The sequence below is a fragment of the Melanostigma gelatinosum genome, assembly GCF_949748355.1.
Source record: "Melanostigma gelatinosum genome assembly, chromosome: 18".
Taxonomy (NCBI): domain Eukaryota; kingdom Metazoa; phylum Chordata; class Actinopteri; order Perciformes; family Zoarcidae; genus Melanostigma; species Melanostigma gelatinosum.
Window position 1 is genome coordinate 10,902,202 of NC_136651.1, and position 25,551 is coordinate 10,927,752.

The 25,551-nt window shown below is 42.6% G+C and overlaps 1 protein-coding gene across 1 annotated transcript; it reads left to right on the forward strand.

Moving 5' to 3' along the window:
• Window positions 1-283: 283 nt before the first annotated feature.
• On the forward strand, window positions 284-25,067 carry gnaz (guanine nucleotide binding protein (G protein), alpha z polypeptide). The gene is made up of 3 exons (XM_079289814.1): window positions 284-495; window positions 14,305-15,645; window positions 23,617-25,067. Exons 2-3 carry the CDS (start codon window positions 14,923-14,925, stop codon window positions 23,959-23,961), a joined length of 1,068 nt encoding a protein of 355 aa, XP_079145940.1. The 5' UTR covers window positions 284-495; window positions 14,305-14,922; the 3' UTR covers window positions 23,962-25,067.
• Window positions 25,068-25,551: the final 484 nt, after the last annotated feature.

Consider the following 25,551-nt stretch of genomic DNA (forward strand, 5'->3'; position numbering starts at 1 on the left):
CTGAAAGGCAAATGTATATTTTATCATTATAGCATGAAATGAAGATACGCTGCTGTAGCCCATCAAAGCCTGTTTTTCTCTCTCTGTCTGTTACTCTCATGATTTAATCCTGACCATTTCCCCTTCTCTCTCTCTATCCCTGCTGACTCCTCCCTCCGTTTCTGTCCTGCACTCCCTCTCTCTGCCTCTCTGTCTCTGACACACTCAAACACACGCACACATATATACACGCCCTCCACCCCCATCGCTGCAGTGTCTCAACTGCCTTGGAGCAAACAAGAGAGGATATAGAACGCAGACGTTAATAAGACAGAGAAAGTGGAGTGCTGAAAGCGAGAGAGAGAGAGATGTACTTGAGTGTGTGTGACCCTGTGAATATGAGGAAGATTTGAAGATGAAGCAGCAGGACTAAAGGTGGATTGCACAGAGCCATTCTCTCCCTGTAAGGGCTTGTCTGCAGTATCCTTTGTAAATGGATGCTGGCTTGTGAACACGGTAAGCCTGACTACTCTCAAACAGACACAAAGCTTCTTTTTTTTTTTTGTGATCACCGCAAGGCTGGTCTGGTTTGGACACAGTGGTGGAGCAAGATGCCATTCCATTGCAGTCATTCTGTCGAGGGCAAGTATGTTTTCCTGATAAAATGGGGAAGGTGATGTTCAGAGATGGCACCAAGGCAGGCAGGCAGGCAGGCAGCCTGTCCAGTCCCCTCCTCCACCCTGCTAGCTCTGTGCCAACGGACGCTGCTATATCTTATGCTTGCAATCTGACTCATCATCCCCCCCGGAGCATCCTCGATCCGTAGAGAATGTTTTTATCTGAATGCTTAATGTAATTACTGTATGTAGGACAAGTGAAGGATCCGTCAAAGATGTGTGTGTGTGTGTGTGAGTGTGTGTGAGTGTGTGTGTGTGTGTGTGTGTGTGTGTGTGTGTGTCTGTCTGTCTGTCGGTCTGTCTGTCCAGGCCATAAGCTAAGAAATGGAAAAAGGGGAAATGAGAGAGTAAAAGCACACTATCAGGTGTTCAGTACAACTGGCTTCACGAGATACTGATTGTGAATTTGCAGTGGGAAGTGCACATATCCCACCAAGCTTACAGGCACGGGGATAAGCGAGCAAATTGTGGCTTGACAGCAGCACAGGAACGTTGTAGGATTTGAGTGGAGCTTTCTGTCTGCTGTTCTTTGGGGGAAATTTACCTCAGCATTCATTAACAATCTCCAGCTGGGATTTATATCAAGTTATGTTTGTTTGTGAATGTAAAATCTTAACGGTGAGAGGGGGCAAAGGGGGGGGGGGGGGGGGGGGAGCAGAGCGTGTTCATTACGATTGTGACATTTTCTGTTTCAATAATCTTTCACATCTGTAACAGAGTGTTGCTGTATTTCTGTCAATGCGGGGGGGGGTGGGGTTGGGATTGGTTGTGCAGCATCAGGAGAGCATGTGTATTTGTGCGTACTGTATGTGTGTTTGTGTTACATGAGAGACGGAGAGATAGAGAGAGGGAGAACCAGTGCAGGGAGGGGTCGAGGGGGCTGGGGGGGGGGGGGTTAACAGTAGGGAGGCAGATGGGGCAGAGGGGCGGAGGTTGATGCAGCAGAGAGCAAGAGAGAGATTGAAGGAAAGAGAATATTTGGAACAGATTGGATGAAAGAGAGGGGGAAAGACCGTGATCATTTCATGTCGGTGTAGAAAGACAGCGCTTTTCTGAGCAAAAAAAAAACCAAAACGCTGGATGTGCTTGTGATTGTTCCGGCGGCAGCAGCTCACATCGAGTACCAGAGACATCTGTGAATCAAGGCAAAGATGGTGGATAAATTCCACCATGCCCTTATCTCTTGAGCACTACTGATACCAAAATGGATCAGGAGTAGATTGACACTTTTGCTGAACGTGTGTAATGTTGCCTGATTCAATTTTGAGATAAAACGCAATTAAACTGGATCGGAATATTGATCGCTGTCATCGTGTAATGCTGACAGATTGGAATAAGCCTTTGTGGGTTGCTTGAAGTGATGCATTGTTGTCAGTGCAATCAGTGCAGTATTGGTTTCATTAAAACTTCAAAGGGTCTGAGTTGTGCTTTAAGGGCGGTTACCAAAATGTGCAGAAACTTAATTCTTCACGATGCCATTTCAAGAGAAGATGCACGTCATGTTGCTTCCATGTCAACTACTTAACAGTGGCCTATAATATCACAGCCACAATCAGAACTGCGTGCTCAACAATAAATGTGCTGCATGCAAACAACATGTTGTAAGACAGTGTGTGTGTCGCCGTCTGTGTTTTTCACCCACAATTCAGAGTGACGTTGTTGATTTTGTCCAGTTTTGACCGTGTTCTCCTCTGCAGTCTCAGCAACTTGTTGACCACTAGAAGACAAAGCAAGGTCACATCCACTGGGACAAAAGCTCCAATCAACAATCGTTATTTCTGTTGGATTTACAGTTTCCTTCTGCAAGCTGTCAAAAAGTGTCAGAGATCACGAATGCCCTTGGCTTTAAAATGATGGATGACGAGGTCCAGTGGGGAATATGAAGGTTAATCACATGCTTACACACACACACACACACACACACACACACACACACACACACACACACACACACACACACACACGTACATACTGAAAAATGTCATCATACCCTCATTCAGACTGTTTGAACATAATATTGAACATAATATTGGAAGAAATACAATTTGTCTGATTTTTTTTTTAAGCCAAATACACAAACCTCAACATGAATTCTTAAACCAGTGGAATACACGTCACATAAATGAAGCATGGAGCCTCTTCCAACAGCATCCAACAGCTGACGTATTTATTCTCCTTTGTTTCAACGGTAATATGCAGTGTACCGGTACATGCTGCCACTCAAGCTGCCTTTATGCATGTAAAAATGAGAGCAATAGTGTCACAGAGCCTATGCTGAGTTGACCTCCTTCCACCTCCTTTGTTACTCGCTACATCCACTCCACTGGGTGACATAATGGCAGGGGACAGCGGGGACAGACTTGGTTTTAAAGTGACAGTGGCTGTTGAGGTGGCAGCTCGAGCGCTGAGGAGGCCAATGTCCCCGTCCGGTGCACTTTCAGCCATCTTACACCTTTTAGGTGAGCACACCGTCGACTTGAACAATTAAACTCAGCTCTATTACACTTAAGTACCAAGGGGGCCAAACATAGCTCCCTCGGCAGCCTACTTAATAAAATGATTAATGTAAGATGTCCCTTTTTTCCTGGAGAGGGAGCACCAGAATGAACCACTTCCTGTACATTTGCTTTAGTGGTAGTGGGAATTAACATTGAAAGTGATCTTGCAGAGGCGATGAAATACCCTTTAGCACCATGGCGGTCCATAGAGTTCAGATCTCTCAGTTGCTTTGTCACTCTGTATATTCAGGCAGGGCAGTGCTTTGTTTCAGCTGGCTCAGCATTTGTGTTTGTTTTGGGTCTTTAATCCTTGCCAGGTACAGGGACAAAGTGTCATCTCCACACAAACGACAAGGAGACACTGTTTGGCAGACGAGTCTTTTCGACATACACAGGTGCAGAGAGGACTAATAAAGGACTTGACAGTAAAGCATCAGTGAGGAAAGCTGTCAGCTGAATCAAACATAATCTCAGGGCGGGGCTCTGTTAATGAGTACTTTTTTTTTGGGGGGGGGGGGGGGGCTCAATTCATCCCTCTCTTTCTCTTCGCCCTCCTTTCTAATCTTTGCTGTTCGTCACATACAGGGCCCTGTCTGTTTTCCTGAGGCCGGCGAGTGAGAGGGCCTTACTTCCAGCACTCAAATCTGAGAGGGCAGAGCAGAGGGGACTAACAGAGCAACGTTGTGTTCCATTGCACACACATAACAGCGGTCATATGACAACAAGGAGGTGGAAGAGAGGGAGGGAGGGATGGGGAGGGGGTGGGGGGGGGGGGTATGATGAGGGAGTGTATGGCCTACTGGTGAGGGATGTTGGTCTATACCGAAAGAAACGAAGGGAGTGTGTGTGTGCATGCATGGACGCACGTATGTGCCTGCATGAATCTGTGAATACTGCAGGCTTTCTTAGATACAACGTAACATTTACAGCACAACAATTAGGTTGTTTTGATTAGGGCGTGCACGTCTGCTTTTCCGAGAAAATACCCGAAAGTGGATTAAAGCTGGTGGAGCATGTCAGTGACCTCTGCAGTCCACTGCTGTAGATAAATCAATTCTGATTTCCTGTGTTTAACATGCAGTATAATTGCCTTTCCCTGTTTGTACAGGTGCCATTTTGTCATATCTCTCCCCTACCCACACATTCATCCCATAAAACATATAACTGTTCAGTTCTTGGCTGGCATCAGTTTGGGGCTTGGCAATAGAGCAAGATTATACATCATTTGATTAAAATATAGGTGTGGCCTTTTCCGATGGTGATTTCATCATTTGGTTTAAATCTTGCAAAGGCTCTGCAGGGGCAACCAGCCCTACTGCAATATGTAAGATACTTTACTCTTATTCCTTTTAGCATCTCATCATTGTCCCTTACAGCATTTATTTTACAGTGCTGATAATGTGGCTCAATGGCTGTTGCGTGTGCTGTAGTAGTTATTTCTCCTTTTCCTGTTCCAGTTGTTAAATCCCCAACTGCAGATAACGTCTGTGGGTTCCACAAAGCCTGAAAGTGTCCGTTTCCCACAATTTATTTCTGTTGCAGAAAGCATTTATCTTATCTGTCATGACCCAAATGAATCTTACCTTGGAGTGTTTGAATGAAGATTAGACTGCTTATAGTACTTTGATCGAAGTGATATAGTGAGTATGAAGGCAGAAAAACATCTGTAAGCACCAGCAGCAAAAGATCTGTTCAGGCAGATATCCAAAGACTCACACGTCTGCTCACATCTGTGTGCACATCAGTGACAACACAAGACTCTAGTGTCCACCTTGTGCCATCTTATCCCTTCGCATCAGACAGCCTACCCATAGCTCAGCCCTGTGCACAAACATGCCATTGTCATCGCCGGCCGGCCTTGTGACTCAGTGCGACCCGCTGGATTGGAGAAGGGTGGAACACATCCAGTGAGATCAGGAACGTTAAATGGAGCATTATCATGAAAAGTATCTAGCATACAGAGGCCTGACCCACACCCCGTCTCCAAACAGCCCACTGTTTTGGCGGAGTAGAGAGGAGAACACAGCCCATCATTGTTTCTCATAATGAATGAGTAGTGTCCTCACATGTGTACAGTATACAGGCAACTTTCTATGAAGTTGGCATGCAGGACATGCATGTCAATGACGATAACATGAAGCGATAGCACGAAATTGTGAACAAACAATTGTGAGGCTTAAATTAAGGGTTTACAACAACTGGGTTTGATGATTATATTTCCATCGGATTTCTTTTGAAAAAGCCAATGACAGACAGTTCAATTTACCGTACTAGCTTATATTGGATTTAGCTTCAACTCCCAGATGATTTGGTCCATCCACAATGAACAGGTAGATTCACATCGCTGGAAAAATAAAACGTGACACACTTTCATGCATGTTATAGATTTCCTGAGCTAAGAACAGTGTTTCTCTTAAGGCTGCATTATTCCATTTTTTTGCCACTATGGGTGCACAAAGAAAGTGTCCTTAGCCAGCGACCACCATATCGCTGGCGTACAGTTTTCTACTCCCACATCCAGCAGACACGGAGCAACATTAGCATTCATTTGGAGTCATATTTACAGGCCATAAATCCAGTATCCACTGCACTTTTTTTCTCCGTTTTGATCCCCACCAACATATTTCCGCAAGCTGTTTGACTCTCTTCACCAGCTAGTTGTGGTGTGAAAACAGATTTTCTGTCTATCATTTTGATGCAAGGCTTTCCTCTCTTTTATTTGTGTGCAAAAAAGCCTGCAGGACACAGAACCATACCAATTTGCTAAAGGAGGCTATAAGCTATAAAGCCCTGTAGAGCTGCAGAAAAGGGTAATAATTCTCCATGATTTCAACCAATTTTACATCACATAGTCATTTGATCCATCTTAAAAGTACTGATTAGTACAAGTTTATATAGTTTTCATTAAGCGACACAGAACTGATCTCCCGAGCTTTTGAGTTTACCGAAAAGCTTTACGACAAGAACAAAAGAAACGTCTGACGGCCCCTTACTATAATGACAACATCAATTTCGAAATCCATTCGACACAAAGTCTCCTGACATGTGAAGCGAAGGTGCTATATGACATTAGAGGCTTACACAATTCCCCCAGGAGTCTTCTGGTAGAGAAATCCTAGACACACTTTTGCTGACAGGCTCATTCTTGAGGCTCTTTGACAGCCAATTGAAATGTGTCTTCACTGTGTAAATGTGGTTAACTAGGTTTTCTTGTTCAGCCTGAATGACATGGTCCCTTGCTTGTTCATTTTTCACCAGCTGACTCTCAAGAACAGATGACATACAAGCAGACCGAATTTAGTGTTGGAAAATGGACCGGATTATTGTCTGGAAAGTAGGCCAGAGTCCGGACGCAGTTCTTTCAGGCTCAAAGGCAACCTTGCATAAAATGGTGCAGACTGTTGAATGGTGCTGAGGATCACTCTGCCTGCGACCTATATCTCATATGATTCTGACATAGGATGTAGAGACCACAAAGCTCTGACTCATCACACAGACGCAGGCCTTCTTGGTTGGAAGACTTCATTTATTACATTCCACTGAGAGATGCACAAAAAAAACCCCTCATGTATTTCAGTTATTAGGCTTCTAGGCACACACCACATTTTTCAGAAGCATCACATGCTATAATGTTATCAACGGGATCTGTGTTAGCAACTGGCATTTGGCTGATACTGATCTATCATTCTGCTGTTAGCAGCATGAAATTGACTGTCTGACTTTTATCCCAGATTCCACATCGTTGTAGTTTCAGTATGTCCAGTTTAGGGAAACAAAAACCCTGCAGTTCCCTGCAGATCACCCACCTGTGACTTACATCTTATTTCTGTCCGCTTGGAAAGTTACCCACTTGCACTCAGTTAGCATCTATTCACACAGATGATCAGGCGTATTGGAAGGAATTAAAGGACAACCGCCCTTCTTTAACCATTCATGGTTCCCACGTTTATTGTGGCAAAAAGATTTTGACAGATTAAGATTATAATCGCCAAAGTAGCCAGCGCCATCTTATCAAAAGCTCCCATGGTGTACAGTATAAGTTGCTAGATGTAGGAATTCCTGGAAACCTTGCCAGACTGGTCACATCACTACTACTCTTTCCAGTAGTGCAACTGATTTAAGACTCTTGGCTCTACTCTGAGGCAGCAGGCCTGAATAGATTAAAGTCAGGATAAAACAAGAGAGTGTGATTAAATGGGATACTCATACAAAAAAAGAAGAAGATTGGGTGATATAACTGCTTGAATTGGGTTTAGGTCATTTGTCAATGTTGCTTTGTACAAGGTATATTTCAATATCTTTTTTTTCCATTTCAGATTCAAAGATTCCACCTTAAGTCTTGAGTTATGTGAGAAGTAAATGTATTTAACAACATATCAGTTATGGCATAATTGTTTTGATGGGAAATGTTCTTGTCATTCTGGATCACAGCTGCAGCCCTTTAAAATCTGTGTCTTATTTCCAATCATAAAATAAATAAAAATCACATATTGAATATGTTTACATGGTAAAACCTTCCACTCCCTTCCTCCCTCCCTCCCCACCATATAATTGAGAAAAATAATAAATTACACTCATCTAGATTGAACACAAACAGACAGAAAACTGGTGAGATTATCACAGAAACAGAATGCCAACTTTGTTGATCATTTATAATTTTTGCCCCTTAAGGTGTTTTTTTTTTTATCTTCTTTAACTTAAGATCTATTTCTATCGTTCATCATTGAGACTACACTTTATCAAACTGGTCATGAATGACACTGACAACCAATCAAATAATGAGTCATCAGTTTATCAAGTAACCCTGCGACACATCCTTCCTTTGTCCTTTGTTTGTTGACAATTAAATGAAATGAGTGGTTGTGACGCTCCAACATTAGACCACGTGAGCAGACTAGCAAGCGCACACCAGATTTGGCAATGACCTCAGGAAATAGCCAGACCAATAAAAGGCAAAAATGAACTATTTTCATGAGAAATGACAAAGGTGTGAGTGTCTCATTTGCGATGCCAGCGTATCAGTCGGTAAAAGATGAAACACAGACCATGGCGTCATCAAAGTCCACAGCAACTGTTCATGGGACTTTACAGCTGATAGTAGTCTAGAACAGAGGTGCCAAAAACAACGCGTATACAAAGACAACAGTATCCAAACACAAGTATCCAAAAACAGTATCCAAAAACATGTTGTGGTCCAGTATTTGGCTCAGCGATGCAAAGATTGAAACCTCATGTCTTGATTAAATTCCAACATTTCTTTCTCATGAAAGGCTTGTTTGAGATGAATTCATGTCGTGTTGCAATCGCTTGCTTCTGCTTGATGTTACTGACCCCACCCGTGTCCTTTTTTTATGAAAGGCTCATTGTTCTTTTTTTATTTATTTCGTTGATTGGATTAAGTTCAAGCAAGCTGTAAAATGTATTGTTTCAAGGTGGATCTCATTTTGGTTCCATTTGTTATTTCAATAATCACAATAAAAAAATACTTTGGGGTGTTATGTCTTTTAAAATATGCAAATTGGAATATTTAAAGTTACAGTGCTTTATTAAAAAGGCAAGAGAACATGTCGGAACATTGCCCCTGTATACATGTTTAAAAACCTCCAATGATTACAGCCTCAACACGATCGCTTTGTCAATGACCAACCAAGCAATGTTTATATATATATATATATATATATATCAATATTCAATATCTTACCTTTGCACAGACATTATTTTGTGATTTCTTTTGTCAGCAGCCTCTTCCCTGGTACATTTCAAATCACTGCCCTGTGTGGAAATTATACCAACAATCATATCTGTCTTTTTATACAATGTTGAAAACAAAGACTATGAAACAGAGCTGAAAGATCGCATATAGAGTTGGTCGTGACAGTTGCCACAGAGCTCATAAATATCCGACACGGCCAAAAGCTTTGATCGCCGTTTTACTCGAACTGCCTAATAGCAGGATTTATAGCAGATGTGGGGATGAGCTACTGTTTCACTCCTGGGGTTGCGGATATTATTGTAAGAATCACTCTTATATCCCAGTAAAACTCTAGCACTGTATATGGACACCATGTATGGACAGCATGCATGGCTGTTGGGAAAATGCGATGATGGCAACACATAAGGTTCAGTAGGTCTGCTAACCCATGGGGCGTATGGATATGAATTACCATTCAGTCATCAAAGAGTCACATTTCCAGAGGTCCATACTGGTCTGAATAGCCCAGGTTCAATTGTCCATACATATGCCTTCCTGTATAATCCCGATGATGACAATGCTGAATGAGCGCCAGCATCATTTCTGGCTGGACCGCAGCAAAGCGGGGTCAGGACTATAAATGTGAAAGTCTGTCCATACTTACCAGGTGAGTGAGTAATGTTACACCATTGGCTGTTGCACTTTCAAAAAAAAAGCACAGACAAATTGCCAGTAGATGCCAAGAAACGCTGTGAGGAGAAAGACGCTCAAGGTATTGCGCAATGCGAATTGCCCCTTCGCTTTTATGAACGTGGCCGCATTTTGATGTTGAAGAAGAGAGGGTTGTTGGTCACTGATAAAGCGTTCTGTAAAAACAGATGCAAAGTTACCTCGCATCATAGAGAGAAAAAAACCCGTATCTGCTTTTAAATTCTTTATAGAACAAGGAGTTAACGGGAGTCGCAGCTCCCCAATACATCATGACAAGTTGCAGCCGTTAAGGTGCACTGTGTAATGCCTAACATTTCACCTCTACCACTGGGTCCATAAAATCTAAATTTAGTGATCAGTTATAAAAACAACTACTAACAGCAAGGCAGGAACCTGCAAAATTCAACCAAAACACTGAGAGCTCTTCGAGATAACACGGCTATCTTATCATTTTCACATTTGGCATCGGCCTCTAGTTTACGTGAGCCATCAGTGTGCTTATTGAGGCACGAACCGGGGGCTGTACAGTACGCTCTGGTGTACAGTACGCTCTGGGAGTTTGGGAGGCAGAGATGAGGGAGTGTTTTTGTACTGCTTTAAAACAAAAGCTCTGGTCATATCTTACACTTTGTACCTTTAAAGTGAACATAGACTGCAGCCAGAGCAGACACGAATTATGGTCTAGTAGTCTGTGTGCCCACAGCACAATTTGAGTTTATTTGTTTAGGAGTCCGTAAGTCAGTAGCATGACTTGTGATAGCTCAGTATTACTCACCTCTGACTATCTCGTCGGAAAAAAAAACAGGGCTCGCAGTGTGAGCATACGATTCACCAGAAGCCGTACACAAATTGAAAGAATATGCTGCCATGCGTACTATCTTCAAAGCATTTTCCCCCTGATGTGTAATGTCCCTTTTTGTTTTTACATCCATGGCAGTGTATGAGTTGAGTCATGAGGCTTTGCAGTGGCCTTCGTCTGCGATCAGTTATGTGCTTGTGTGAACACATATCACTGGGACCACTACAGATGAACATTAAAGATTCAGGAATTCACAATATAGACGCTACCACTAACCATCGGGATAACAATTTGCCCAAAATGTAACACATTCACGGCCATATAGGTTTCAACCGAGTTATGTTCAGTCACTTTCCCAAGTGCCAAGCCCTTGGCCTGCTTAGCCGTGATAAATCTGCAATTTCCTTGCTTAAGTTGGTCTTGATGTAAATGGTTAATTGGTTAATAAATGAGAAACATGATTGCTTGCTGGTCCCCCGCTGAAGACAATAGTTATTTATGACGGCAGATGTTCGTGAAGTGCAGTATTCTACTGCCTGTCGACTGCAGGCTTACTCCCACTGGAACACCTCATCCGATCCCTCTTAAAATGCAAGACTGCTGACCACACACCTGCCCGCCTCATTCATAAAGCATTACAAGATGACTGAAAGAGACACGTGACTTTCCCCCTTTCTTTTCTCAGACTTTTGCTTTTCATTCGCTGAAATAAATACATTTTCTGCATTTGCTCTTCCTCATCGTTGACACACCTGAGCACAAGTGGGACTCGTGGCGCATGATACCGCTGCACCACAGCATCACTTTTAATTCCTCCTTCCTCCTCTGTGATTTGATTTAAATGATGTGTCTTCAGTGGCACACGGTGAGATTGATTTCACAGCAACACATAATGGATTTAGCGCGCTTGTGTGGCCCTTTAAAACAGCATCTGATACAATTGAATGCTCTACATAAGTTTAACAATGTGTACTGACCTGGAACACTGAGTTCATTGTCACTATTTACCTGGTGATGTGCTCACTGAGCCTGCACACAGATGAGGGTGTACCTGCCGACTCTTTCCTCTTTTTGAAAGTTGTGCTTTCGGTGTGTTTGAATCGAATTGACCGCCTGGTTTTCTCATCCTCTCAAGTGTCAAGCGGCTACAAATATCCACAGCATTTAAAAACACTGGTACCTCCTGTGTGTGTTTGATCATCAATGTGAGACTTCTACTTTGAGAATGTATTCTGTCCAAAACTGGCATGGCATCTGTAGATACCATACAATGCATTTTTCTTCCAACAAATGTTGTGTGAGCAATTACATTGAGCCCCTGATGGATTAAAACCACCACTCAACCTAATCTGATTGACCCTTCATTTTAATAGCATTTTTGTGGACTCAACAACTGCAGCAGGTAGGAAGAGACTGTTGTGCAACAGAAACACACTGAGACTACATGTACTCATCTCTGATAAAGAGCGGGATTGTAATTATTTGCAGCATGGTAAATTAATAGTAGGAGGTAAGCACCTGAGAGTGTTGGAGAGAGAGCTGATGGGCCGTGTGCAGCAGGAGCTGTGAAGGAGAGTGACCAAGCTCGGTCTAATCTCGGCTGTCACATTACCTCAGCACCTCATGACACATTGAGATGCTGGCCTCTGGGGCCCCCATGGCTCTACCGCCACTCACTTACTCTTAAAGTGACACGCCTCTTCTTCGTACCGGAGCCAAGGTAGCACAGGTGTCCTCGTAACACCCTTTTCTCTGGAGGACGGTTTGACATATATGAGGATAGATAGGACTTGCCAGAGGAGGTAAGCCTGGAAACGTATCCTTAATGAGTACAGATGATGACACTGTAGGCATCATGTGGAATAGAGAAGATATATTATTTGTTGTTGCTGTCATTCAGAGCTATTTCAACAAACAGCAAGCATGTTTTTATCCTGTAGGCACTTTCTTAATTAATTTTTACTGTTTTTTATTATTATTAAAAACTTAAGTTTCAAGGCTTTCTTTTGTTTTGTCGTTCTGCGTTATGCTCCAGTTATTAGGGTGTCAGCATGGGGAATATTAATAATACAAATAACATTTGATAATAACATACACTGATTTTGCACTTCCGGTACACTACTTCCTCAGCAATTATTTAAAGTGGTGTGACTTCAAAAAGTGCGGAAGTGTTGCATATTTCCAGAAATAGCAAATTGACTTCACACGCAGCTTTAATGTGTTTCGTAGGCTCTCAAAATCAGTGATGTGCATTAACCGGTCTGGCTGGCTATGCCATTTTGAGAGGGAAGTCAGGTGCCTGAAGCCAGGAAACAATGCTCTGCACTCTGTTTGTGTTGTGATGCTTTGTTATGGCTTTGTTCTGCTCTGTTTGTCCTCTCCGTCATCTGAAGAGTGGACCTCACTCACTGAGCTCTGAGAAATGCTTTCTCTCTCTCTCTCTCTCTCTCTCTCTCTCTCTCTCTCTCTCTCTCTCTCTCTCTCTCTCTCTCTCTCTCTATGTGATAGGTCTGCAGAATATAGTTCCACCAACCAAACTAGGCCACAGTATGATTTCACATGTGTTACTCAGCCAATAGCATACAGCTCCTTTCAATGTGCATCTATTTATTACAGATTCACACAGGCATTCACTGCTCCAAATTTGTTTTTTCATCATATCCCATAAGACATTATTTTATTTGAATGTCCCCAAACGTATTATAATTCAGTACTTGTTCTATTAAAGTAAATGATCTGCCTCCTGAACAGCTAATATATGAAAGTAGGAGCTGAGTGAAACCAGAATCTTTTTAATTTTTGTGATCATCACTACGTACAATCGTAAGGATACAGCACATATATCTGGGCAAGGAAAGGGGGCTTTATGGGGAATGAAAGCATGAGAGGTACCTGCTGGCTCAAGCCTGTTATTTTCCACTGCGATAGTAAATAAGCATTTCACCTGATGCATTAAGCTGAGCATCTCTGAGAGTACGACAGTCAGAGGTGTTGCATTGTAGTGTGAATGGGGGAAGATGCTGCCATTGGCTACATGGAAACACATGCGTCATGTTAATCCTGCACCCGTTCCCCTTTCAAATAGTAGAGTTTGTTTTTCTCGGCCTGTTGCTATGCGTTTGTTTGACCTTGATTGTGTATATAATGAGCGTCCGTGTGTGCGGTGGTGTTAAATGTCTGGGCGTGGTGAGCTGAGATCTACATTGGCTCAGGGTCTATGGTAACACAGGACTGCCGAGGGAGAGAGTTGGGCTGTGTAACTATTAGGAGCAGCTATCTCAAGAGGCAGCGTACACAGAACAAGGGTAACAATGGTTGAATGGGAAGTGTGCAGGTCAGTATGCATGTGACTGTATGGGCTTTCATTGCTAATCAGTCAATTTACATTTTATGGATAAAGAATTACATGTCATATGCGTTATTTTTGTTAGTCAGTAAATTGAAATGAGCAGATCGGTGTTACTGTCATGTGTGATAATGCAGAGCTAGAGCCAGGAGGCAATTAAGACTGGAGGTTGGCACACAACAAAGTCTGCCTTTCTCCAAAGTTGGAAAATATGATTCCCAGTACCGCCAAAGCTCACTTGTTTGTTTGAATGGCACAATTGCAAAAACAATAATTTGTAGTGTATCCATCCAGCAAGCACTTCTATGCAGAGTGCTGGTTGCTGGACTCTTTGGTTTTAGTATAAAGATATTTCTAAATCTATTTTCCCCCTGCTTCGATGCTAAGCTAGGCTAACTACCTCTTGGCTCCAGCTATTAATCAAACGCAAAGACATAAGAGTGGGATCAATCCTTCTATCTCCAAGAGAAGAAGCATATTTTACAAAATGTTGAACTATTCTTTTAATATGTTATTGATGTAACGGAGAGTGATGAAACTGCTCTTACTTGTCTTGAACATGCAATTCATGTCTCTTCTCTTTTTGTCTTATGTGTTGGCAGACTCGCAGCCCTTCAGTTGCTGGGGAGATATCACACCACAGAAGACGCGGAAAAGATTTGATCAGGAACATCAAACAAAACAGGCCAATATCGAAGTGAGGTGGACGGTTGTAGAAGCCAAACGAGTGCAACGTACCACAAGAGCCATGTGGGAGGAGAGTGAGGGGGCTTTGCTATTCTCACGCATCAAGCCCGAACAATTTGTTTGCTGATATACGCAACGTTCCCCAGCTATTGTCCAGAGCCTTTCATCAGGGGGAGCCCCTGCTATGCACCACGGCTCCATTGGCTTCAGCAGGCAGTCCAACCCTCAGTGCCAGGCACTGTGTGGGCATCCCACAAGTCTGGGTTCTGCCCACACAGGACTCACCGACTGCCCCTGAACAAAAATAATGAAATAGTCCTGAGCCACTCCTCAGTGTGGTGGCTCTCCTGTCTAGTGTTAAATCGGTCTGTTGTGAAGTTCTGTCTGCCTCTTCACCGGCACGTTCCTACCTTTCAGTGAAAACCCTCTCCAACTCTTCCACTAGCTCCTTTTAGGTCACCACTTCGTTGTAATTTGCTTTCCCGTCAAGCAGCAGCACGAGTTCCTTTGCGCTCACCACGTGGTGGAGGACCATGGGATGCCGTCAGAGCTCGGAGGAGAAGGAAGCGGCGCGGCGCTCGCGGCGAATCGACCGCCACTTGCGCTCAGAGAGTCAGCGGCAGCGGCGTGAGATCAAGCTACTGTTGCTGGGCACCAGCAACTCGGGCAAGAGCACCATCGTCAAGCAGATGAAGATCATCCACAGCGGTGGCTTCAACCTGGAGGCCTGCAAGGAGTACAAGCCCCTCATCCTGTACAATGCCATCGACTCGCTCACCCGCATCATCCGCGCGCTCACCACCCTCAAGATCGACTTTCACAATCCCGATCGCGCCTACGATGCTGTGCAGGTCTTTGCCCTCACAGGGCCAGCAGAGAGCAAAGGGGAGATCACTCTAGAGTTGCAGGGGGTCATGAAGCGTCTGTGGGCCGACTCAGGGGTCCAGGAGTGCTTTCAACGATCCAATGAGTACCACTTAGAGGATAACACTGCCTACTACTTGAATGACCTGGACCGCATCTCTGCGCTTGAGTTCATCCCAACTGTAGAGGACATCCTGCGGTCCCGCGACATGACCACCGGCATTGTGGAGAACAAGTTCACCTTCAAGGAGCTGACCTTCAAGATGGTGGATGTGGGCGGACAGCGTTCGGAGAGGAAGAAGTGGATCCACTGCTTTGAGGGCGTGACTGCAATCATTTTCTGTGTCGAGCTAAGTGGCTATGACCTCAAGCTCTACGAGGACAACCAGACGGTAAGAGAGATCTCTTTTTAAAGGGCCCACATTTTCACAGTAAATGTATGCACATGCACACGTGTGTGCACCAACACATGCTTGCACACAGCAGCCACTCTCCCTAGCACAGAGGTCAGATATCAACCCAATCAGCACACATTCTACAAATACTTATAATTAAGTTTTTACGAAGTGTGACCATTATTTCTCACAATGTGAGATAATTCAAGTGGGAGAAAATATCTCTTATGTGAGACAGATAACATTTATTTGACTCATGATCTTAGATGCCAGTAACCTTGGTATCTAGATTTCTGTCAAAGCAATTAAGATAATGATTGCGTCATACACATTTTTATTTCAAATTTAATTTGAAAGAAATAATGGCTATATCCAAAATCATTTTTGGAAACTGGGCTGTTTGAGGATTACTTCAAATTTAAACAATCATATTTTAATAAAGGAAAGAGCTTTAATAATTTGAAATGCAGCAATTATGAATTAAAAATATGATTGTTTCCCAGCATTTCATTAAGTAGATAAAGTACATTGCATTTCCAAATGCACGATCTTTAGCTGACTGAAAGATTCCTAAAGCAGCTTATCATTCAAAGAAGGTTAACAGACCTAAACAAACAAGAGTATTAAAATGCATTCTACTAAGTGTAGGTCTACAGCTACAGACAGCAACTGCAAAACTTTCAATCTGTACAAAAATGAAATGTATACCTAAAGTTGCGGATCAAAGGTGGACCACTTTATGCATCGTTATTCTCATCCTAAAAAGCATTACTAGCTGATGTTATTCCTCTACAGTTCATTCAGTTGTGTTTAATGAACAATTGGGAAAGTCTTATTCAAATGTAATGGTCCTAATCCAAAGTTATTTGTCTGGGGGCATGAATGGACTGATTTCGTAAAAATGGGTGAAGCGCATTCACACTGCCTTAATGTGGTAGTGGAACTCTTTCAAACCTGTCTGGATGAGAGTGGCCAGCGTTCCTTATCTCCCCTTCATGGTTGTGGAATTTGAACGATTAGCATATCTGTTTTGTTATCTGAGTGTTTTGGAATAGTTGGGTCGTTATTGCTTGTTTATCGGCCTTTTTGACAATGGAAGGTCAACAATAGATTCTGTTTTACTTTTTTAGGCCTGACCAGCTATGAGGGGCCAGCTATTTTCTATTTCTTCACAGGCATGATCACATTTCTTTCCTACAGAGATTCCAGTGTCTATTTACACCTCTTTATACACAAGAAATAACTTGAGGAGGGAACTTTGTCATTCCTGTGACTGAACTGGCCTGATAATTCATTGGTTCCCCTGGATAAAACATGAGTACACCGTGCTGGGTTATAGCATGAAATCAAATAGTTTTACAGGTTAAAAATAAAGTCTGAGGAGAAAAATGCAGTATGGTGTTAATTGAGTTCACAGAATAAAGTGTGAGGCTGTACCTGTGAGAATTAACAGATTGTGAAGGCACTAGCAATGGGAGTTCACAGGTGCTAGAAAAAAAACAAAACTTGTATTATTCGAAGACAGGAGAGGAAGAAAATCCAGCAATGGATCAAAAGTACCAGAAAGAAAGACATCCTTAAAGAACCAACACAATTCCTGCTAAAACTGACATTTTCATGGTTGGTTTGTGGTTGAATTAATGACTTCCTTTACAAGTTTATGTGTTTGAACACGTGAAGCCGAAGTTCTCTTTGAACACACCGGGGGTTTCTTCAGTTGGACAATGGCAAACTTGTGACAAAGTAACATGATTACTTCTGAGGCCAGACTGTAACATGTTGCCTGATCTGTTTCAAGTGAAACCTGCTCACAAAAAAAGCCCTTTGTGTTCCCGTGAACTGCATTTGTACAAAGACACGCCAGACATCAGCTGAACGAGCCCAAATAAGTCTTGTACATTTCAGAGTCAGATGTGTTTTAAAGTGAGTGATGAGCACACAGAGTGTTATTCTTCATTAGGATAGAACATGCAAATGGAAGAAATGTGCAGAAGTGTATCAGGACGCACAGCTTATTAAAGTATGACCTGGAGAGACGATCTACTCACATTTAAAATTGAACAGCACACCGTGCATGAGGTGTGTATTTAGTCTAGTGCAGTCACACCACAGTAATGCTGAATAAATATGTACATTCGAACACGTCAGTGACAAAGCACTCATACAGTAACATAAAAACACATTCATGTCGTGGCTGAGGTGGTACAGTCATTAGTATAACGTAGGCTGAACATTTATACTGTGCCCGCAGATTTGTGAAAGAGAGGCTGTACCAGCACCACATGATGGTGGCCATTATGGACATCGGGCCACGCCTTAATAAATGAACAGGACCATCAGGCAGACGGCATAATGCAGCAGCAATTTTAAATTTAAGTGTAGTCCTAATCTTAATGTTGCTTTGGTTCCTTCAGCATCTACACAAGGCTCCTTCGTGAATTCCTGCATATTGGAGCCGTCCGCTTCTATAACCACAGTCAGCTGACGCCACGCTGCCGAACAGCTGTTACCTAACACATCGTCGAGCCTCTACATGCTAAATAAATCTGCAATGCGAGGAAAAGAAGAGTGTTTGTATCTGTGTACTGTACGTGAGTCTGGTTACAAGGTTTACATGACACAACATGAGAAAATAACAGCAGTGAAACACGATTTGGTTTCTGTTAAATGAGGTTAAGCATCAGTTCATATTAAAAGAATGAAGGGCTTTACAATGTGAGGGCAAAGGACTGACCCTGATTCTGGTGCAGAGAGAGAAGAATACTAACAAGCTACAGTGGTGTAGAAAACGGCAGAAATAAAATTAAGCAGATTAGTAAATATACGGAGAAAATATTATTCTTTTGGAACAATAATGTTTTGAAACAAACTAATATGCAATACCTACAAAATACAATATATCAAATATATCCTGAAGCCCTCAGTATGTTAGGCATAAAACATGCTTCTAACACAGTTATCTGAAGAGCAAAACACATGTCAGCCTCAATGCTCCAAACACAGACAAGGCAACGTATCTCAATGGACCAGAAAACAGATACTGACTATTAAGTAGAGCAAGAATGATAATGAATAGCAGGATCGTAGGCAGGCGGCTCTCAGGGGAAATGTGTACATATTTCTAAGAAAATGTTTTCTTTCCGTTTGGTCGGATCTTACGAAAAGGAGATAACTGTGCAGAGCTCAACATGTCACGGGAGTTCACAGGTAGGACCCAAACGCAAGACCACAGGAGACAGAAGTTAATGGAAACAGGTTTTATTTAGCCTGACTAAGACAGGAAGGTGTGGAGCCCGTGGTCCGACACCCGAGTGGCAGATCGACGGTGTGAGGCCCGTGGCTCGACACCGGAGGGCTGGCAGCTCGACACCGTGGGTAGTCCGTGTAACACAAGGAGGGCAGAGCAGCGGAGTGTAATCCGTAGAACACAAGGAGGGCAGAGGATGCCACGGGGTTGAAGCGGGTGAAAGACGGTACGACCTCACAACCCCAGACTGCAGGACCAGAGTTTATATAGAGACAAGGGACTCATTAGTGGGCCCTGAGTCTGGTGTGTCAGGCTGCAGGAGGTGATCGGCTGGAGTGTCCTCAGCTGTGCACAATCAAGGGTGTGGCCATGGGAGGTGTCTGGAGGCAGAGGACAAACACAGAGCACATGGCACACAATAACAAACAGGGGAATGACAGAACACATGAGGAGAGGAGATCAGGGGAAACACACAACGGGTCAGACAGGGATTCTGGATCCTGACACAACAGATGTTTCAAAAAAGAACAAAAACCATATCCTTGCCTTATCCTTTCGCAGGACAGCAAACCTTTTAAAGAATAACTGCAACTCGTATTTATTAGGTTGAACAATAAACAAACTAGATTTTAGAACCGAGACCATATCAGAAAGTACCGTCGAGGTATGACCTTGACACATTTATCGGTTAAGCCTTCCATGAAGAAACATCTCAGAAATGTTGAATACATTCACAGTAAAGCTGTTGTACAGCATATACATTGATTGTTAATTAATGGCCCTGAGCACAACACGAACCTTTCCTTTCCTTCACCTCTCCTCACACAACTGAGTCAATAATGTCCAATGGCACAAACCTGTGTGAGATAAAAAAAAGTCACTGATTCAACTTTCTGGACCAAAGGTGACTCATCAATTTTAGTCTGACTCTTCCGTATCTTGGTGAAGAACCGCAGTAGCAGAATGCTTGGTTAACAAGCGTGTTAGAATGAAGCACAACAGGGATTATAGGAGTTGAATGGCACGCCGGGAGGAGGCAAAGCACAGCGTTTGTTGCGAAATTCATTGGAAGTTTTGAGGGTTCATCAGTTCTTTTTGTGCAAGCATATGTACGGTGATCACTAATTAACGGCTCCCGAAAACAGTCACACATCCAGAAATTTACACATCCAGCTGCTTTGAAGGAAAAAGTGTCGTTTTTTTAAGGATGGCTTGTCGTGTCCAATAATTAGCTCCGTGGTCTAAATCTTCAAAGCTTTTTGACAAATGTCACACGAGCAGAAAAACAAACTTCGTCTGACGAGATCGACGCCGGTTCAGTTTCAATGCACCGGCTCACGCAAGAGAGAAAATACACCATAATAATTACAGTATAACATTTACCCATCAACCCATCCCCTGATGCATTTTCCCTGTCCCATCCCTGTCTTCATAATGAATCGGTTGCCTTGGCTACTGTTGCTTAGCAACAGGCCAGTCAAACGCTCCTAATCCTGCGCTGTTGACAGTGAGCTGTGACTAGGGAAGGGAGGATGAGAAGGGGAGAGCAGGGAAGAAGAGAGGGGTGGGGTGGGTTGTTGGGTGGGGGGATTGTGCAACAAACAGCGGCGCTGGAGAGAATAGATGTGAGGTGTATGTGTGCGTCCTATTGTGTGCCTGGGTGACTGTCTGTGGGTGCAACATCATGAATGTGTGATGCAGGTTTATATGCAATGGCTGAGGCTGAGCAACTGCTGCGGATCCTGTGTATGTGAGGTGAAAATGAAAAGCCTAGATATGAGGTTATAGCGCTTGTTTAAGCTTGTGTTAGCCAAACATCAAGGCAGACACTGACTGCAGCGTCAGCTCTATTTCTATTGGCTCAATTATTTTTGTATTAATCTCTAAAAACAGGAATTTATTTCCCGTCACATGAAAGACGAGTGGACAGGAATCACGGGTGTCTCATGATTTTATGTTAAAGTTTGTCATGTGAGCTTTATCCTTTAAAGCCTCAGCAGAGACAACTAATGAACTGATGTGAACGTGAAATGACCTGATCGCTAACTTTAAATCACATCAGGTCTCCAAAACAGGAAGGTGTCAGACTGCTGTCTCGAAAGGTATTCAGGAATACTCTCCCTCCCTTAGCTACAGCATCTTAACCGCCTAATGGGTTATTAAAGGTAGCATCCAATTGAATTGCTTTATTTGACACAATGGTGTTTTAAAAAAAGAGTTTTCCAGGAAACGGAATTCAAGGACATTTACCAATATTTTACACATTAGCAAAATATTATTTATTGTATTTATTTGTTGTTTGTTTGTCCAGATTCAATTGACTTTAAATGTTACTAAAACGCTCTAAGATGACCTGGAGTCTGAAGATTTAGTGAGACATGTAAGTGAACACGTCTACCTTCAGCTGGACATCATCTGCAACATGAACAGGCAATTATACAAAATTGTAATTCAAATGTGTGCGTATAGCTGATAATCAAAAATGTGATTTTGGTGAGATTCTAGAGCAAGAATAACATTATGGTCAATTGTGTACAAATGCGTTTAATGTTTGCTTTGAAATCTAAACCCAGCGGTGTTGCTGCCACATAGATATTAGCAATCAAACAGAGAGGGAAAACACAAAGGGAGAACATTTTGATTTTCAGATACAGCAGAAAAAAACATGGCGACAGAGAAAATCATCTCGGGAGATAAGCGCAAAGCACTCCTTCTTACAAGAAGGGGTGGCTATACACTCAAGTGATTTGTATTTATGGTAAACTAAGCAATGACTTCTTCATTAATACTTAAACTTAATTAAAGGCTGCGCCTCTGGTCTACTCTGACAGGAAGAGGAGAGGGGGAGAGAAGTGGTTGGTTGTGTGTGTTTGAAGCGAAGGAAGGTAGTCTGCATGCTTCAGTGCTCTGAGGTGGTACCATCCCCCTCATCCCCCTCCTCCCCCTCCTCCCCCTCATCCCCCTCATCCCCCTCCTCCTCCTCGCCATTAAGAAAGTCTGGCTGTAGGAGCGCCGTAGTGGCCAGGTGAGACTCGCGGGCTCAGCTTGCTGTCTCCTGCCGTACTAGCTGAGCTCTCGTTTTCACACCGTGCGAGGAGGAGTGAGGTCAAGCAGCCAGACATGACTGTGTGTCTAGTGTTCATTGTTTAAGGGCCAGTCTTAGTCCCCGGGGGAAACATACTTATACAGAAAGGATAGCTTATGTTTCATTGTGAGGGTAACAACATGTGAGAGAACGGGAGCAGAAAGGAAGACACATGAATGAATGAATGAATGAAGATCAGGGCAACGGGGATCTCCAGACACATTCTTATGCAATTTGTAGTGAACAAAGCCTTAGTTTGTTCCTCATGTGTTATGTCATTTTATTTGTTTAATAGGTTTACATTATCTTAGGTTGCAGCACTTGTGGTTCAATATTTTAAGTGTGTTCTTGGAAATCTTTGTCCCTTCAACAGTTTTCCTTCAGGGATGTATTTATTATTAGGGGCTACTTTGTCAAATTTGAACAAACACACTCTGCTTTTCTATATGATCTATTACAACAAGGAAGTTTTAATGGACATAAATAATCCAATAATGTAGAGTTTTTCACTTAAATGAGCCGATGTAAAAACTTGGACTGCATATAAAGGTTACACGCAACTTTGTTTTCTCATAACTTTAGGCTTTTCATCATTTTCCAAAAATAGTGCACTTACAACACGGAATAATCAAGGCTAACTTTGAATCCACACTATGATTGTCTAATCCTTCGCGATACTCCCCTCGGTATCTGTTTTCATGCTGTGCAGATCTTGTGATTTGCTCAGAGCACCATGTTGTTTCTGTAACCTTTCAAACAGCAGTCTTCCATCTGACAACCTCCCAGTCACAAGCTACTGGCCAGTCGCCACATGCCAGCAGCTGCCTTTTCTCGTATACATTCACCGTCACACGAGCGCAAACTGTACCGAAGCACATGGTGCAAACATGCAAATCAACAGACACACACACACATTTGATCTTTTTCTTCTGTACCAAAACCAACAGATTGCCCCAATGCAAACACAATACTTTTTTTGTTTTTGTTATGTCCTGTCCCTGTCCTTAATGCTAATGGTTTGGAAGACCTTTGTTAAGATTCATTTATGAAGTTGAGGCTGACGAATAAAACAATATCATACAGCCAGAGCAGTTACGGTGCAGAAGAGGCTTGGAAGAGAACGTTGTAGCAGTCTGTCCTCAGTGTAAACACACAGAAGTCTCCGCCTCCGTGTGATCCATTCAGATGTGACAGTTATTGTCACATTTTCAATTATTCGCAGCAGCGAAATGTATCTGTAATGAGTAAAGTCACCTTCTGTCACCAATCATTTCACGGTATAGTGGTAAAAGCAAGTAATCAGCAGTTTCAGAGGAGAATGTGCAGAGAGTTCAAACGCAGGACTTCACGTGTCTGCGTCTCAAGTCTCTGTTGACATAACAGAGAAGCCGTATCATTGGCTCGCCAGTCAGTCCGTTTTCCTGTCTTCATTTCCCCCCTCAACTCACGCCGTACATGGTCTAATTTCCTCTCTTGGGTTACATGACCCTTCTTGTGAGAATGCGGTCTGATTGTGTGATGGATCGGGCTGGTTTGGGTTGTTGCTTCAAAGTAAATATTACATTTTTCTGAAATAATGTCTTCACGGTGTGATCTTCTTTATATTTCCTTTCTCTCTCTCTCCACATCCACACAGAGCCGCATGGCCGAGAGCTTGCGCCTGTTCGACTCCATTTGCAACAACAACTGGTTCACCAACACGTCGCTCATCCTCTTCCTCAACAAGAAGGACCTGTTGGCTGAGAAGATCAAACGCATTCCACTGACAGTGTGCTTCCCTGACTACAAGGGTCAGAACACCTATGAGGAGGCAGCTGTATATGTGCAGCGGCAGTTTGAGGACCTCAACCGTAATAAGGAGACCAAGGAGATCTATTCGCACTTCACCTGTGCCACTGACACCAGCAACATCCAGTTTGTGTTCGACGCTGTCACGGACGTGATCATCCAGAACAATCTCAAGTACATTGGGCTGTGCTAGGACCTGATTCTGGCAGGGTGGGGGGGTGGGGGCCGCTTGGCAGCAGTCGGCCCGCCACCAGGCTGGATAAACAAAAGGCAAGTCCGTCTGCCTGACAGTTTATCTCTTTGAAGAGGTGCAACAGAGACCTGCAAAAGAAATGAGGTAGTAAGATGGTCAGGGACGGACGATACTGTAGATTTATGTGTTTCAGTTGACACAAAAGAGCTGATGGGCCATGGTCAAGATGTGTTTGCACTGAATATGTGTATGCAGAGACACCCAAACACACACGCACGCACGCACACACACACACACACACACACACACACACACACACACACACACACACGCACCAACACATATCCTTATGTTTGCTCACACAAAAGATCTTTGGATCAACAGTCAAGCACTTGTTTGAAAAGGTATAAATGTTAGACAGCTGCCCCTACCTGCCTGCCAAACTCGAGGTAGTAGGTCTGTACTGGTGGTTTTCAGTTACTTTTGTCTCCTTCATTTTATTTGCCACAGTCAATTAATGCTGCTTTACAAGAAGAATTTTGAAAGAATCAATGTTCTCTATTGGGTTGTCACCTTAACAATAACCAGTGAGTGCACCTGATGAGACGTGGGGAGAGCCTGTATAGCTGAGGGGGGGAAAAAAATGTCAGTCGACATGATGTCACAGGGTTTCTACCTAAAAGAGGAAACTGCCACGGTGTAAATCTGAAGTGAAATACATTTTCTACACACTATTTCTGTTTTTCCCTCCTGGTCAACTCTCTAATGTTGTTCTTTTCCCTCTTATTGTTTATCTTTTATTGTGTTTTAAAGAAAGATTATGTCTCTCAAACCTGCTTTTTATCGCAGGTCACTGACCTATTATAATACCAAGAGTGTTATGCTCGATAGTCAAAAGTATTCTTTATGATCATTCCAGTTTCCAGCAAAGAGACAACAAAAAACAGTGCCAAGATCAATTTGTAAATAAAACCAGATCCCATCCATTATGTTCATTTTTCTTTATTTTTTATGGACAAATACATTTAAACATGCATGATTTTGTTACTTTGGGATACTAATATATTTTCTTTGGGATTATGCTCCTCTTTTCCTAGGTTTAAATAATATATTCCCAAATATATATGTGTATATATATATGTACATATATATATATATATATACATATATATATATATATGTATATATATGTATATATATATATATATATATATACACATATATATATGTGTGTGTATATATGTATATATATATATATATATATACATATATATATATATACACACACATATATATGTACATATACATATATACATATAAGTCAAACACTGTGTACGATTGTACAGTTGTCAGAGAGGAATCTATTGAAAAGAGTTATATCAATATAATAATGGTGAATATGAATTTATGATGATGAAAAAGATGATTGATGATGATGATGGTAGGGGTGATGATGATTACAACAATGTCAAGGAAAATCTCACTGCAAAGTTGACATGAGAGGAAAAACTGGATCAAAGGACAACAAGACAAAAACATAGAAAAACATGAAATCGAAGAAGCAAATCGTGAAAGTTCAACCTTCCTTGC

Bases quoted from the DNA above. Each gene is read 5' to 3' on its own strand.
- gnaz (XM_079289814.1), top strand. From the start codon at position 14,923: ATGGGATGCCGTCAGAGCTCGGAGGAGAAGGAAGCGGCGCGGCGCTCG. The intron at 15,646-23,616 runs GTAAGAGAGATC...ACATCCACACAG, and splicing joins TCTACGAGGACAACCAGACG to AGCCGCATGGCCGAGAGCTT.